Genomic DNA, 15,674 nt, shown 5'->3' with positions numbered 1-15,674 from the left:
CCTGGCATCAGTTCATCACCAATTTTCGGCTGAATTGGATATAAATTTGGAAGAATGTTAAGCATTTGTACAGCATTTCCAATTATATTTTCGCAGGCTTTGTTTTCTGATTTTGCTGCCGTCAGTAAATCAATTGTCAATATGTGATGCACTGATGATTATTCATCTCTTGTGTATATGATATCACAAAGCACACGGATGCTACTACTAAGCAGGAATCTCAAGAATCTCACCAACAAACTCTTTGATTCTAGTCTACATAGAAGCTAAAATGGGCGAAATGTGAATGAAACTACTGTTTTGCAGGAAACAATCAAACAACCTTTAGTGTGGCCCGTGGCTCATGCAAAGACAATGAAATAAAATATATATATATATATTTTTAAGAGCCACCAATATTTTCTGAAAACATCATTCCATTCCCGGCATTGATGAGTTACATGAAGGCTTAACATAAACACCTAATATCTATAACTGCAAATATTTAGATGACATAAATACAACCAAGAACAAAGGACTTGCATAGAATGAATGAATGTAGATTGGAGACATCACGATTGGCCAGTCTTCAGCACCTTTAAATTAGTTTGCATTCCCCAAACAATGGGAAAAGATGTAAGTAAGGAATGCCACAGCAATCCCCTCTTAATCATTCGAAAAGCAAAAATATGAATAAAAGACTTTCCAAAGTTTTTCTTTTTTAATGCTGTATATCTTTATAATAAAATGGTTATAGGCTAAATGTTGTCACAGTCATACGCCTTTCACCTAAATACTTTATGATTTATGCAAACCCAGCCTTTGGCTGGTCTGTCATGAAAAACTTGAAATTCTTATGTTTGAGTTTACAACAACAATAAATAGGCTATAAGCTTTTAAAAATGATTATTCTCTATTGTAAATAGTGGAGAATGGCAACAATTGAATTGAAGCACATGAACTTATTCCTTGCCTATTGTTATTTGTAAGAAAACTCAAAACCTTAATTTCTGAGTTGCTGGCAAAAATAACCAGCGAAGCATGTCTCGGTATAGTTTTCCTCAGTAACACTTGTATTTACGTTATCGAGGCAAAAGGATTATTTAGCTGGGCATTTAAGCTCTGGTTTAATGAGTTATTGTAACAGGTGTATAAGGTGGAGCTGCAGCATTAACTTCAAAAAGAAATGTCTGCCTTTTTTTCTTTTGTGGCTTCAACTTTAATTTTGATCTTACCTCTAGTACAACCTTTGTATAAATATCATCTTTTCAAAATGCCACTTTTTCTGCAAGTATTGTCTTTTGGTCTTGCAAAGGGGGAAGAAGATCCACTCTCTTTATAAAGTGAGAGACCATGCCTCTCCTTTATTTAAAGTCCTTTTGAAAGGTTCACATTTCAGTCAGGGGTCTGATACATACAGGCTTCCCATGGTCCTGTGCTGCAGTGATCGTCCATAGATAAGTGCTGTCAGGCTTGGAGATGTTTGTTGTTGGCCTCAGTTCCATGGGCCTCAGAATTAACTTTGGTATGCCATGTTGGTACAGTGGGACAGTGGAGCAGATGAGTGGTTTAGGGGAACGCCAGTGGCAAATGAGCAACTCTTATCTTATGAGTAACAGACAAAATGAGCAATTAGCCAAATATAGCAGATGATTGAGGGCTCCCACCCATTAGGGTTTGACTGGAGCCCAGGTAAGCCATCACTAGTGAGGCGGTGTTAGTACATTCAGTGGTACTATACTGCACCTCTGGGGACATTTCAGAGAGGTAGAGGCCCTCAGCGGCTGATTGTCTACTTTTAGGGACCAATGTTTCTCTGTTATCTTTCAGCAGTGATGAACCACCCCAGCATGAAACATTCCACCATTACTAGAGAAATGTGGCATTTAAAAAAGGTGAATGTGGTAGAATTTAGTCCAAATCTCTCAACATAATTTACTAAAAGAATAAATCCAATTCAATCTTATCAGACCATTTCCTCTAAAAGAAAAATGAATGGATAAGTAAGACACCAAACATTTAAGAACCTCCAGTCACCACTGCACGAAAAACAATAGGTGAAACACTGGTATGAACTACCAACTTCCTTATGAGGTGCACAGCTAGATTATGAGCATGATGAAATAAATGGAGACAAACCTTGAAGACTGGAAAAAGTGCTGTGTTTGGTCTAGAACCACAATAACTACTATAACCCCTCTCAGCGCTGTCAGAAATCAGCATGTCTATAACTGCAAACAGTACAAGTATTGAATATAAGTTTCTCTATATACAAAATGGTACATTTATATACATATACAGTTTGAACATGAGCGCAGTTTGTGCAGGAATGAACTGAAGCCAATACATTCATACTTCATGATCACTGTGAATCCCCCTTTCATTTTTTCTCGCCACATGCTATTAGACTTACAAGTCAATCACAAATGATTCAACGTAAACAATTTTAGCCAGGGACTAAGTCCACAAAGCATTGAGACAGTGTCATCCACACAGTATTCCAGATGATTAGGCTTTTACAAATTTTATAGGGATAATTAGAAGTTGTCAGCATTATCTACTGTTTATTACGTTGTTACAGTTACTTTTGTAAGTAGGAAATTTTCAGAATGCCCCTTTCAACTGGAACTGGCTACAATGGATGAAGGCCATGGCAAAGGAATGCTTTGATTAGAATAACTAAAAGTAAATTACATATCAATATATTCATAAATAATGTATTCATCTTAGATGCATTCATTAAAAAACTAGGGTTTATAAAGTTATTCACAGTATTTTTTCAGTGTTATCAGGTGCTTAAGAGAATGTTTCTACATGAAGAGAAACTGGAATGAACATGAACTACTCAAATTCATTTGCAGAAACAAACCAACTTATGCCTCGCCTCACAATGGCTGATTATTGAGTTTTATCATTAAATTACCCTCCGATTTCCTCACGTTAACGTCAATTGACTTTTTATCTGAAGGTTGGGTATTTAAGACAGAACATGATGCTGCACTTGTTGGCACTTGAGGATCTGAACATCAGCCACATTCTCTCCCACATTCTTGTCACCGCATTTAGGTGTAACACAAAATCATTCTCTTTTATTCCATGGCTAAGCAAGACACTTGTTAAAAGATTGCTTGAACAATATTGTAACCTGTTCAAGGGATGACAGACTCTGTGTCTGCATAGAGTAAAGGGACATCTACGTAACAACAGCACTTCCCTGCCTTTCTTGGTAAATGTCGGGTTTTTACCCTGGCTTCCTCGTCTCATTTTACAGTATGTGTAGAATGGGAATGATTAAAATGACATAGACAGATATGACATGGGCCCACTTGTGTACTTCCTGCTCCACAGTTCTAGACTGGCGCTTCTGTGACCACCAGTGTGACCGCCTGTGTCTGCCTGCTTATAGGCCTTTTGCTTTTTGTTGATCTCCCATGGAAAGTCCTCTATTGGAAGTGGGCTGGCAGGGCTACCTGACCCCTCTGGTGTGCTCTCAGGGGTTCCCTCTATAATCTCAATTCGGGGTGGGTCCATCAAATCCATAATGCTGAAGGGTGCTGGCTCTGGTTGACACATCACTGACTTGTCCTCTGTGTTCTGTCTAACGGACCAACTTGAGCCTGCTTGAATTCCTATGGACACTCTGTCGTCTGTTTGTGTGGTGCTATCGCTGCAAGGCTCCCGGCACAAAGTCCACATGTTGTAGCACTGAGTAAAGTTGAAGAAGTTGCTGTTGAAAGTCTTCAGTTCCCCACAGACATCTCTACGCAGCTCTGCCAGCTCATAGCGCATTGCCGAGATTTCATCCTTCCACTGCATATTGAAGGCAGCAACCATGTTAGCAGACTCTTTAAAGGCCTGAATGGCCTGAGGGACCGGTGGCTCAGAGGTGGATATGGGCGAGGCAGAAGGGACCCTGTATGAAGGTGGGGATGCCGGTGGGACAGAGATGGCTGTTACAGTGGAGCTAGTACTGTGCTGGCTGCGAGCAGCAGCAGTCTCTCTCTCCAGCCTCTCCAGCTCCGCATAGGCAGAGGAGCTAGCACCGTCATCATCCTCTATCATGTCGTCATTTAGTAAAGAGGTCCCATCCACAACATCATATCCCTCTGGAAGAAAAATTTGAATATGCAAACAGAAGGACATTCAAAGTGAAAGGAACAGCTGGAGTGTGATTTGATCTGGATTCTGAACTAAAAACAAACACATATCTATGGAAAACATACAGTATGTGAGTGGCAGGTAATTTGAAAAGTCAATTCAGTTCATCAAACCCAATGGTTTGCCATTTGGTTCAAAAGATTTAGGGCTTAAATCTAGAGTGAACACCCACCATGGACTGGTGTGCTGTTCAAACTATGTCTGTGCCAGAGTTGTACAAAACCAAGAGGTAACTGAGTAGTGTCATAAAATCACAAAATTACAAATATGAAGAAAGCATCTGTCCATTTTTGATCAATCTGAGACTTGTCTTTGGAAGTTGCTTATCAGTAAAAGGTGAGAGGGTCAGCTTGAAGTGAAACAACTAATTCCTGCCGGAGCAAATACAGACTATACAGCGCCTTTTTTTAAATAGGATCTTGAGTGCCTTAACTTAGCTAAGACAATAGTGATTGTCATAAAACTCACATACTGTAGGCCTTTCACAATGTTTTTACACTGCCTTCTCAGTCATCTCAAGGCTTCTTTCCATCTTTTCACTGCACAGCACAGCAAAGAGTGGAATTAAACATGAAATACATCAATCATTGTCAAATCATGAATCCATTTTCTGAGAACCCTTTTCTTAAAACATATCAAAATGTTTCTTAGTGACTTGAAATTTGTGCCATTTTGTGCAAAAGAAAAGATGTAAAGGGAGTAGAAGAATCACAACCCACTGGGGCCAAGAAGCAGATATGAACCCTATTGAACATATCAGGTCCAAGGTGGCTGATTAGACCATGTGGAGTAAGTAACCTGGGGAGGGGAGGGGTCACTCCCCCCTTCAGGGCTGCACCAGGGAGAGGCTGCAATCCCACAGTCAAAGACAGCTGACAGACTCAATGCCAAGGGTTAGACTTTGCACACGTGGCCATGTAAAAGAAGCCAGATTTTCATGGAAAGAAAAAATAAAGTTTACACATGTACAGCAGACAGAGGCTGCTCTCACAAATGATTGGAGACAGTGGCAATGCGATCACATTCAGTGCTATTTTACGGTTACGAATGAAAACATTTCGAAATGTTTGGGAAGTACATCTTTCATACATTTACACTTACAATATGGTCTAAGCACACTTAAAATAGAGACATGGTAAACAACTCACAAAAGCCAGCATCACATTCATCACTGTAATCAATATTCAGAGGTAGCAGGGTTTTAAGAAGAAATCAAAGTGTCTGAGGTTTTGTGAGTTGTTTGGAACCGTGTTTGCTACTTAGGATAACATAATGATATATTTCTACCAACTACATATATAAACTCTATGTATCTATTATTTTTACTGAGAAGGCAGTGCAAAAACACACATATACATAGATATATGTATGCGTGTCAACATTAAAATACCTGCAACAATCATCACTGATGCCTCCAGTTGTTCTTTCCCCCTGGTTATCCTTCAAGAGATGGATGGTCAAATGGAGAGGGGTTTGCTGCTCGTCTGCCCTACGGAGCATCATGGGATCCCTTCCCCACACAAGGGTCCACTAGCCTCACATGGGTTTTGGTTCATAAGCTGCTTACAATTCAATTATAAACTAGTACTGAATATTAATATAGAAACATGATTTCAGGAATCACTGTTTTTCTTTGCGCAGATAGCCTGGATAAGTTAATTTATTTTAATTTTAAGGCCACTGTTCCCCAAGAACAGTGCAAAGAGTACACCACAACAGATATGTTATTTACAATATGGCTTAACAGGGAGGTGACAGTACTGTATATAACTAATCACCTTCCAGGGAACCCTTCCGTTGGGTTGCTATTTAAACTTAACTGAGATAATGTAATTGATGCATCATGCCAATCTTCAAAATAAAACTTCACAACATATCGTACAGTCAACTTTTGGTTTTTGTCCGTATAGAGCTGACAGATTTGCAGAGAGCTAAATGAATAGAGTTCAGCAAATAAGACAGTGGGATTGGAGAACACTCTTTTATCGTCAGTACTTCTGTCACATTGAAGAAATCGTAGATGGAAGACCAATTGGAGATGAAAGGATTCCAAAAACAAAAGTCCAGATTGCACAAGAAAACAAAGTCCACAAAATGAGTAAAAGTGCAAATGTCTCCAATATTAAATTGACAGAAAAGTGTACAAAAACAATAAAAATCCAGGTCATAATATTTAAAAATGCACGCAATTAAAGAAAAATGTTTCAATAGGGTTCATAGCTTTACTCTTGCAGGTAAACACCAAATGCACTTAGTGAGGGAGTTACTGCAAAGACGACTGCTTGCACAAAGAACCTGAAATACTAATTTTAGGGATATATTGCTTGCACTGTGTTGCACAAAACCTTCATATACTTGCATTAAGAAGCAGCATGTAGCACAAATAGATATGTAAGAGTCTCTGAACAAAATTCACTGTTTTCAGAAAATCTGTTTCAAAACATGTTGACTTTGGATCCACTGTCATATAGGAATTGTTGCAATGAAATATGACCAATAAAATTAAGTTTGCTCAGTTGGAAACTTGAAACTGATGATGACAGTCATTAAGAAACGTAAGGAAGTCCTTTAATAAACTTTACATAACATTCGTTATTTTGTCTGTGTCCACCGGTCAAAAGCCTGAGTTTCATGCAACACAATACAACAACACTGCAAACAATCAGAGGTGTGCTTCTTAAACTGGATGAGTACACAATCAGTGGACAGTTCCTTTGTGCAACCAGCGTGTATGTGTGTGTGTACGTGTTCTAGTCTCTGGAGGTTGTTGACTTACCTTAAATTGGTAACAAGATTGGGTTTTTTAATTTTAAGAGGTCAATTTCAAGGTCAGTTACAAAGCATATGTTAGCATGGTTGTGCAACAGAGCAGGGGGAGGACAGGCAGAAGGCTTTTCCAGTGGATCCTCTCAACACAAATATGTCAAAAACCTACCGCTCCCCTACCCCTGGCTCGTTTTGGTCTTCACCCCTCCCTAAGTAACTCACACGCTTCTCACAACACATAGATAACACCACAGTTTAACATGCTTAGGGTAGGGCCTGTTCCTCTTAGGCATGCCATGTTATGTGGCTGTGCTGTGTTGTGATATTGTGTACCGTGAGCGTGTGTTGCCATTTGAGTGTTAATGTGACCCTCCCACCCTTATCCTAGTCTACAGCTTGGCAACACCACAAGTGACCAATCAGAAGCTTGGCTAATGATGCATGAATCGTGCAAAGTAACACACAAGCAAGTCCATCTGAACAATCGGGAGTATGCAGAGGCAAAAACAAACACACGCACACCATAGCTTCCAAAGAAAATAACTGGAATCATTCAGCCCGGCATCTCTGAAGCTCAAGGGTTCCCCACTGTATGTAGGTATGTCAAGTTTGTGCGTATGTATAGGATGTATGAGGATATGTAGTCTAAGCCCTCTCTCTTTTAGGGGGGGGGATTGTTTTACCTGTTGTGGATCTGAGAGTTGAAGTGACAGTGGAGGATGTCATTGAAGGCAAGCAGTCGTCATCTTGGGAATAACCAGCCTGAATAGCACGGAGGTAACTGTGGCTTCGAGTGCGGAACGAACCAGGCAGGTCCAAAGCCTCCATGGCCTGGGATTCTACTTCACTAAAAACGGACTCGCAAACTGACTCAAACTGGCCATTGATCTCAGTCTCACTCACCTGAGAGACAAAAACAGGAATAGCAGTCCTTAATTTTTCCTCTTCCTTTCTCTTTCTCACTTTGATTCTTCCCCTTTGCACAGCAAATATGAAGGAGTGTTAGCATAAGGAAATGCCACTGTCAATTCCGACCTTAAACTGAATAAATGTCAAGATCAGATGGAAAAAAGGCAGATGAAAACAAAAAACAATCAGAAAAGTATTGAGATTTTTGTTAAATAGCATTCCATACACAACATACCCCAATGCCCCCTGAAAAAGATGTGCTGTAACGTATGTTACTACATGGAAAATAGGAAAAACTGCATTCTCAATTCTGTGTGTAGCTCTAGCAAGTCACTTAGAAATGTTCAAAATTCTTTTAGCTGACACAAAAATAAATGTATTTGTTGATGTCAATATCATACAACAAAATCATGTCGCTCTAAAATAGATACCCTCCAATTCTGTTCTACCCTGTAACGTTTCCTCCTGTCCCACATAATCTTCTTTTCAGTGCTTAACACTAAATTATTTTACAGAAGAGAACTGGGTTTCACTATTATTTAAGACCATTTTGTATCATTATTATTATTATTATTATTATTAATAAACTGTGTTAATAGTCACAGGAGTGATCTGATCGTACAACCCTTCTTTTGGAGAAAATCTCTCCTCTTGTTACTCCTTCTCCATATGGAGGCTTTCTTGCTGTGTGACAAATCTCCTTAGCAACCATGTCTTGTGCCACCATGGAGGCCCAAAACAGACTTGCACAAATTATCCAGCTGTATAGTATCTTAGCAGGGTATGACAAAGGAGGGAAACCTGAAAAGGTTGGTGTGTCATGTTTGGTTAGACATGAAGTTGCTTTTTCTCTAGCCCTAGTCTCTACTTCTGAACATTAGTTGTAGTTTAAAAAAAAAAAGCTTCAGCTAATCAAAACAAACTGCTGCTTTTGGTGTTGTTAGCTAGCTAATTAGCTGGCATGCCACACCAACAGGAGAGTGATAAATCGTTTTTAAGTGGCCTATTCCAGACATCCTAAGGCCAAAACAGGATCCACTGATGTGAAACTGATAGCTTTGTTTCTCAATTATGTGCAATTTCACATTTCTTTATATCAAGAAACACTTACATAAACAAACCGTAACAATAAACTGTGTCTAGAGCTGATTCAGAGGTATAAGCAGCAATTCCTAGTGTAAAACGGCATAGATTAGTTTTGCTTATTGACTTCTGTTTAGAGAGGCTATGTCTACTAAACAATCAGCTGTGGACCTCCAGTATGATGTTTGTGTTTCTGTAATGCCCCTCTACACAAAGCTGCTACGTACAACAACATCACATAAGCTCTCAATCGTGTCTCCAGGTGTTGCCGCTGTGCCATGCTTGTGTTTGAGACTCACCTGGCTGACGCAGCTAGCCTGACTGAGGGTGCTGACGGCACGCATGTAGCTCTGGTTGCGAGAGCGGAAGGGCGGGGGATGAAAGGCGGCAGGGTCCAGCGTGACACTAGGGTGGGGCCGCATATCTCTTGTGGTTTGCAAGTGGTAGCCCTGGCTGAACAAGGACAGGGGGTAGGGATAGATACGATCGCATAGTTCAAAAGCCACACATGGAACATTGCTAGAAGATAATGTACTGAACAAATCTACTGGCTAGCATCTATGGACATGGTGTGTCTTCTTTTTGGTGTAATTCATGATTGAGAATTTCAATCCAAAATGAATATCAGCCACTTGAATGACTCATCTCCTCACGACAGTATCTGAACTGCTGGGATCAACACTGAGCTATTTTTAATGACTTGAGTTGCAAGCTTCTAGTCTAGCTCCAAGTGTCCTAAGAGAAAACAGTAAGCCTTCCATTCCAAAACTATAGAGAGCATGTGTACAGCTTGTCTCTGGTTCTTACTAGAGAAACAATGAGAGCTAGGAGCTGCAATAATAACAGATTATAACATTCTCCACCCAAGGCTAAGAAACAGGGCTGATTTGTTTGTGGACAAAAACTGAAGTGTTCAGAACCCTGCTGAGATGATTATAACAAAAATAGCACAGAGCAGTGAGTGGCAGAAGGGATGACGGATGCATGACGCTTCCCCAGGTTCACAAAATTTGAGTATAGCTGAAAACCATACAGCCTGAAAAGTAACAGTCACAGAGGGCAATAAACTGAGTAAAAAGAGTAAGCTTAGTAGGAATATGTAGGTGAAGCAATATCACTTATTGGAATATTGGGTAGTGCTGGGTTACAAGGCAATGGACACATGTCAACACAAAGAGAAATTATTGAAGAGTAACTGAATGTCCCCTGAGAAGCTTTTCTTTGCTGAGTGCCAGTGGTTTAACTTTTCACCTTGCTGCAGTGAAGCACAGATGGACTAAAATACCTAGTGACATTTTTTTTAGCCTGATGTCATGATGCTATGTTATGTCACTCTGTAATAAAAGGTAGTGAAATCCAAGAGGTCAATTTTTTTTTTAATTTGGAAAATCAGCTGTTTATATTGTGACACTGATCAGCACCACAAACTGCAGCCTTTAAAATGACCTCTTAAAGATCTTCTCATCATACAACATACCTGAACACAACAGTCAGTAACTTTACCGTGTGCCCTTCCACGTGTCAACAGTTTACCCATCCAGTACACAGAGACACATTTAATCTTGCTCTCTTGAGTCTGACGTTGTTTTAATGTGACAGTTTTTCTACAGACTTGTCAACAACACTGTGATGAGGCCCATTGCCTGTGTAAGATGTTGAGCAAATATTGGAACTAGCAGACGAAAAAGGTCGCAAGCAAAAAGCTGATCTGGTGCTGCAACATTCAACAGAGCACTACTTTACCTGATCTCATGAAACAGTTGTCGATTGAATGCCTGACCAATAATGTGCTTATAAAACAAGCCAACAAGTACAGCCCAGCTCTAAATAGAAGCTTAACACAATTGTCCAAGCATGCATAAATGATATAAGAAACAATAAGAAAAAATTGTCCCATCGTGTTGTTGCCAAGCAACTTCACTTGAAATCACCAGATAATGTAAAATGTCTTCAAATCTCTCAGGGATAGCTGAGCAAAAAGCAGCATCAGCAAACAGCAGTTTTACTTGGACAGCATGTAGCCAGAGCAGTGAGTCTTCGATGGTTCCGATTTACAGAAACAGAAAGGCTGAGGCTTGAATTATAACATTTATTGAAGGTAAGGTTTAGAATTAATACTGATCTCGCTCAAAACCCTACTTAAAATACTGAATGTGCTTTTACCAGAGTTTTTGTTGCAGAGACACTTACAGAAGCATGTAGAACGCAGTTAAAGTGCAAGTCAGTGGTGCCTGAAACCTCTTTATTTCTAATTGACACTCCAGTTATTCGCCAAAAGCTATTAGTTATTCCTTTTACTAAAATACTAGTTGTTATTCTAATACTAGCGATGGAAGTGTGTGGACTAGTTTGCCTTTCTGAGAGAAAGCAGTATTGACTTGCATTATCATTGCTCACTGTAAGCGTGCTGATGAAAGGCTCAGAAAATATTGTTGTAGCTTTAGTGATTCCCCTCATATGTTTCCGACTGTATTGACACTTGAGAAACACCCTGCATGACAGCTCCACCACCACAATTGTTTGAGTTTGTGTTTGGTGCATGCGTAAATGTGCAACACTGTGAAGCTAAACCTGTACCATTTGGGCTGATCTTCATGTATCATTTACTACTGTCTTTGTCCAGCAGTCCAATTACTACAGCTTCAAAATTAAGAAGACACATACTGTGATAAAATCTAAGCCCTTGCCTTTGATAATTAGTAAGTCTACAAAAAAAACTGTTTGTTGGTGCTAAAGCAACCACCAGTTCCTTGATTTTAATGTACTTTAAAGAATGTTCATGAGGTAAATTTCTAAAATGTTGAGTGTGAAATGCAATGCATTCCTTTGCCTTACTTTCAGCATACCCTCTGAGCATCCATTAATGGTTTCATGAAAAGAGTTAGAATAAATTGAAATCAACACATAGCTTAAGCTTTGGCAAATTGAGCTAGGCAGCCAGGCCTACCTTTGGGAGTCTAAATGGGGTCTCTGCATGGCTGATTTCAGGACAAGAGCATCAGGCCGAATAGCCTTCTGTGGGGAGGTCTTAGGGCTGGTGTCAGAGTCACCACTTTCATCATCCACTTCCCCCATAGCTTTGACATAGCTACTGCTGCGCATCCGCCGGCATGGGATCTCCTCATCCTTCTCACCTGGGTATCCACTCCATTCATCCTGGGGCACCTATGGGAGATAACACACGTGTCTTGAATACTATATACACATTCATAGCCATCAGGTTCTTATACTGTAAGAAATTATTTGTTTACTCAAGCCAGTGTCTGTGCTGACAGATGTGACACTGGGTTGTCCTGCTCAGAGACATAATGTCAGGCTGGTACAGTCAGCTGCACTGGAGATATTATTTGCAAGTACAATGGGGCCCAATTAGCCAAAAGAGTGTGAGAATTGTATCAGGCAGTTAGTCGGATAAGCTCAGGCTGGTTTTTCCCTAAACAGAAAATTAAGCTGATTCACTTCCCTGGTTTCAAACTCCACCTCTGTTTCATTCCCTTCTGAGCTCTCAAATTAAAGCTCAATGCTTAACCTTCGACAAACCCACTGGACCAGCTTCTTGTGGCTGGAGTTAAGCAAACTTCCCATCTGCAGCCATGGACAGGCACGCATTCGTATGAAAAACATTGAATACTGTTGGTGAAATAGCTTAAACTGCAGCAACTGTGGAACTTGACAGCTACAGGAGTAACTGTGTCCACCAGAACCACAACTCCTGTGCGTACCTCAAGTAAAGCATCACAAAGTAACATGTTGCTGTACTTGCATTCCTTTTTTCAATAATGAAGTTGTGAAACACATTGCAGTGTAATTTTCAATAGTTGCATGAAGCTTATCGTCGCATATTGTAGTAACTAACTAGCATATACGTAATTATTTTAACACGTTTTCTGTGTATTTGGCAGGAATAGTGAAACAGACAGACATGGGACTAACTCTGAACTTGTTTGCCTGTCGTTCATCTTGTCATTGCTGCATGTGGCCCCTGGAGGGCCTCAAAGATGCTGCTTCACTGTGCTCTGTCCATGGTATTGAAAAAATTCAAACAAATTCTCTGTTTCTTTCCATGATGCTGAACCATTGATCCGCTTCCTCTCCTTTTGCCGTATCTGATATCACAGTGTACATTCACAATTAAGTGTCAAGATTCTGTCCAATCCAAAGCATGTATATATTTTGTCTTCCTGGTGTTTGTCATATAGGAAGTTTCTGTTTTCTTGAGGAAGTTTAGTTTTCCTTGTTGATTGTTACCCAAATAAGTGTGACAGTCGTATTAGATTAGCAGCTGAATAAGCTCTAGCTGACTGGTTGCTATGTTTGCTCAAAATAAAGCATGGCCAGCATATGCCCCAGGTAAAATAGCCAATAGAGACGTCTGTCAGCGTTTTACAGTGATAATATCTTTCACAAATCAACACTATTTTCAAATATTTGAATCACATGCATTTAGTATGAAATGAAAATTTCAAATTCAAATTTCAGGGCTGATATGATAACAGCTTTAACGTGAAGAATGATGTTTTTAGGCTTAATGGTCTGAACATTTCATTTCTTTCTATTTTGTCTTGATCTTTGGCTCTTATGTTGAATGACGGTCTTTCCTCTGGCTTCCATTTAAGGTTTTCTTTTAATTCTATTCACAACTATTTATCTGTATGATTGTCTTTAAGGGGGCTTCATCAATACAATAATGGATACATCATATATTATACACATACTGAAGCGAATATGTGTCTACAAAGATATTCTTTCTTTTTGCAAAGCAATGAAACTTTACGGTAGTTATTCACAGTTATGTTTCGACAACTTTTACCTATAGCTGTGTTGTGTAATGACGGCGCAGAGTTTCATCTTTTAGAACACACAAAGTAACATTACAGTAACACGTACACCATCATTTAAATAAAAAAGAGATATTAACTGAGAAAAAGCTGCAAGACGGCACAACAGATGTTTTCAGATGTGTGCAGTTGTTTGACTTTTTTGTTTTGCATGGATTTTTTTTTTGAAGTTGCCTTGAAAAAGTGGTCATGGAAGTGAAAACCAAAAGCAGAATTATGCATATGTGGCTTTTCTTTACTGTGAGAAACTCTTACTGTAATTTGCACGTTACAGGCCAACATTCAATTACAACGCATCCCTCAACTCATTTTGTGCTTTTTAAGGACAAATAAGTAAAAGAATCACCGCTAGATATTTAAGTTACAATTTTCAATATTTTCATGTGGCAGTGACTCAGGGTAGCCCCGGTTCATTAAAGCTACTTTACTTGCTGTTCAAATACCTTTATAAGCTAGTTGTTTTTCTGTAAAATTCTCTGCTGCATTAAGAGCTGTGGGTTTTGTACGTCCAACAGCAGCAACAGTGATTTGTCTGGAATAAACATTAAAAGTGGGTAGCCAATGTTTATTAGCCTGATGCTGCCTGGAAGTGTGTGGGAGAGTGTAAGTGAGGGCTCTTTCCCATCTGTATTCTTTCGACTAGTAGGTGGTAATAACAAGGAGCACTGCATCCTGTAAGAGAACTGGTCATGTACTGTGGATATTTATTATACACAGGGAGATACATTGATCGTGCTATGGGTTATAAGCAGGATCTTGGTGGGATGTGCTTAATGTATATTTTTGGTATGTTTGCATAAGTTTCCCCCAGGTTCATGTAAGTTGAGCACATTTTCTTTGTGGTTTGAAAAGTTGCGTCTTTCTTTGAACTTAATATTTTAAGACACTACAAATACTTTACAGTTGGCTGGATCCACTGGTGAATCCATCACATAATTGCATTGTAGCATTTTGTTCTTGTGATCAATATCAAGTTTTCCAGTTTTTCCCAATTGCAGTATGCCAGCATTTTAACAACTATATAACTTTAATGGTATCCAAATCTACCCTTCCATTCATTCATTTTAATAGAGTCCATGTTTGTGGTTTGGAAGAAAATTAATCTGCCGTTCCAGGTGAGATTGATCAGCACATTTCTAGGAGGAGCTCAAATACTATTTTACATCTGCAGTATCATCAAACCCGTTGAATGGGATGGGTAGAAACAACCTTTGAGAATAACACTCATATTTCAAATCAAAACATGGGCACACTTAATTCAAGGATTTGTAGAAAAAGATTAATAGAATTTGCCTTACGCTCTTGATGGTGATGCAGTTGGTGTAGTTTTATGCTTGCACAGCTGAGGCTGCCACTCATGCCCCTGAGGCCTAGGGCTCTAACTTTTTAAATCAGCACACTGTCATTAATGGCACGGCAACACTGCTAATAAAAAACAAAACGTATGAGCTCTTAAATTAGCTTTGATTGACTGCCAAAGGAGCACAGCGTGTATTTTGACGAACTGTGCCTTAAAATGAATTCTAAGATTGTGATAAAAACTATAGAAATCATCAACATTCAAATACATAGGATCACAGCCATGACGTCATGTAGCATAAATAGCTTTTCGTGTTTGTAGTGTAATAACTGTGAACAGTGACTGTTCTTAACATTTAGCTCCAGGATTAACATAGTGATTAAGTGATTGTGTACTAATTACTGTACACTGTGTGGCGGTCTGCTACAAATGTCTATACATAACCAAGTGCTCATGTACTGAAAACCAGTAGGTTTTAGATTTAGATTAGATTTTGATGTGATAGAAATCAAGGTAGAGCATATCCAGTTCAACTGTTAAAAAGCAATTGCCCTCATTATTTCTGATTGTCATATATGAATACTCTGTTTACATTTTAGCTGACCTAACTTTGCAGAGCTTGAAATAAAGATTAATATTGA

The 15,674-nt window shown here is 39.3% G+C and overlaps 1 protein-coding gene across 1 annotated transcript in view; it reads right to left on the bottom strand.

Moving 5' to 3' along the window:
• The window catches only part of LOC121621899 (disks large-associated protein 2-like), a 111,494-nt gene that overhangs the window by 21,055 nt on the left and 74,765 nt on the right, over positions 1–15,674 (bottom strand). The window contains exons 3-5 of the mRNA XM_041958604.1: positions 11,843–12,060; positions 9,195–9,348; positions 7,587–7,806 (exon numbers count right to left, since the gene is read on the bottom strand). Coding sequence (XP_041814538.1) covers positions 7,587–7,806; positions 9,195–9,348; positions 11,843–12,060 — 592 coding nt within the window. The remainder of the gene's footprint in view (positions 1–7,586; positions 7,807–9,194; positions 9,349–11,842; positions 12,061–15,674) is intronic.

This window comes from Chelmon rostratus, chromosome 18 (assembly GCF_017976325.1).
Source record: "Chelmon rostratus isolate fCheRos1 chromosome 18, fCheRos1.pri, whole genome shotgun sequence".
Classification (NCBI taxonomy): Eukaryota; Metazoa; Chordata; class Actinopteri; order Chaetodontiformes; family Chaetodontidae; genus Chelmon; species Chelmon rostratus.
This window is presented reverse-complemented; position numbering and strand designations above follow the sequence as displayed.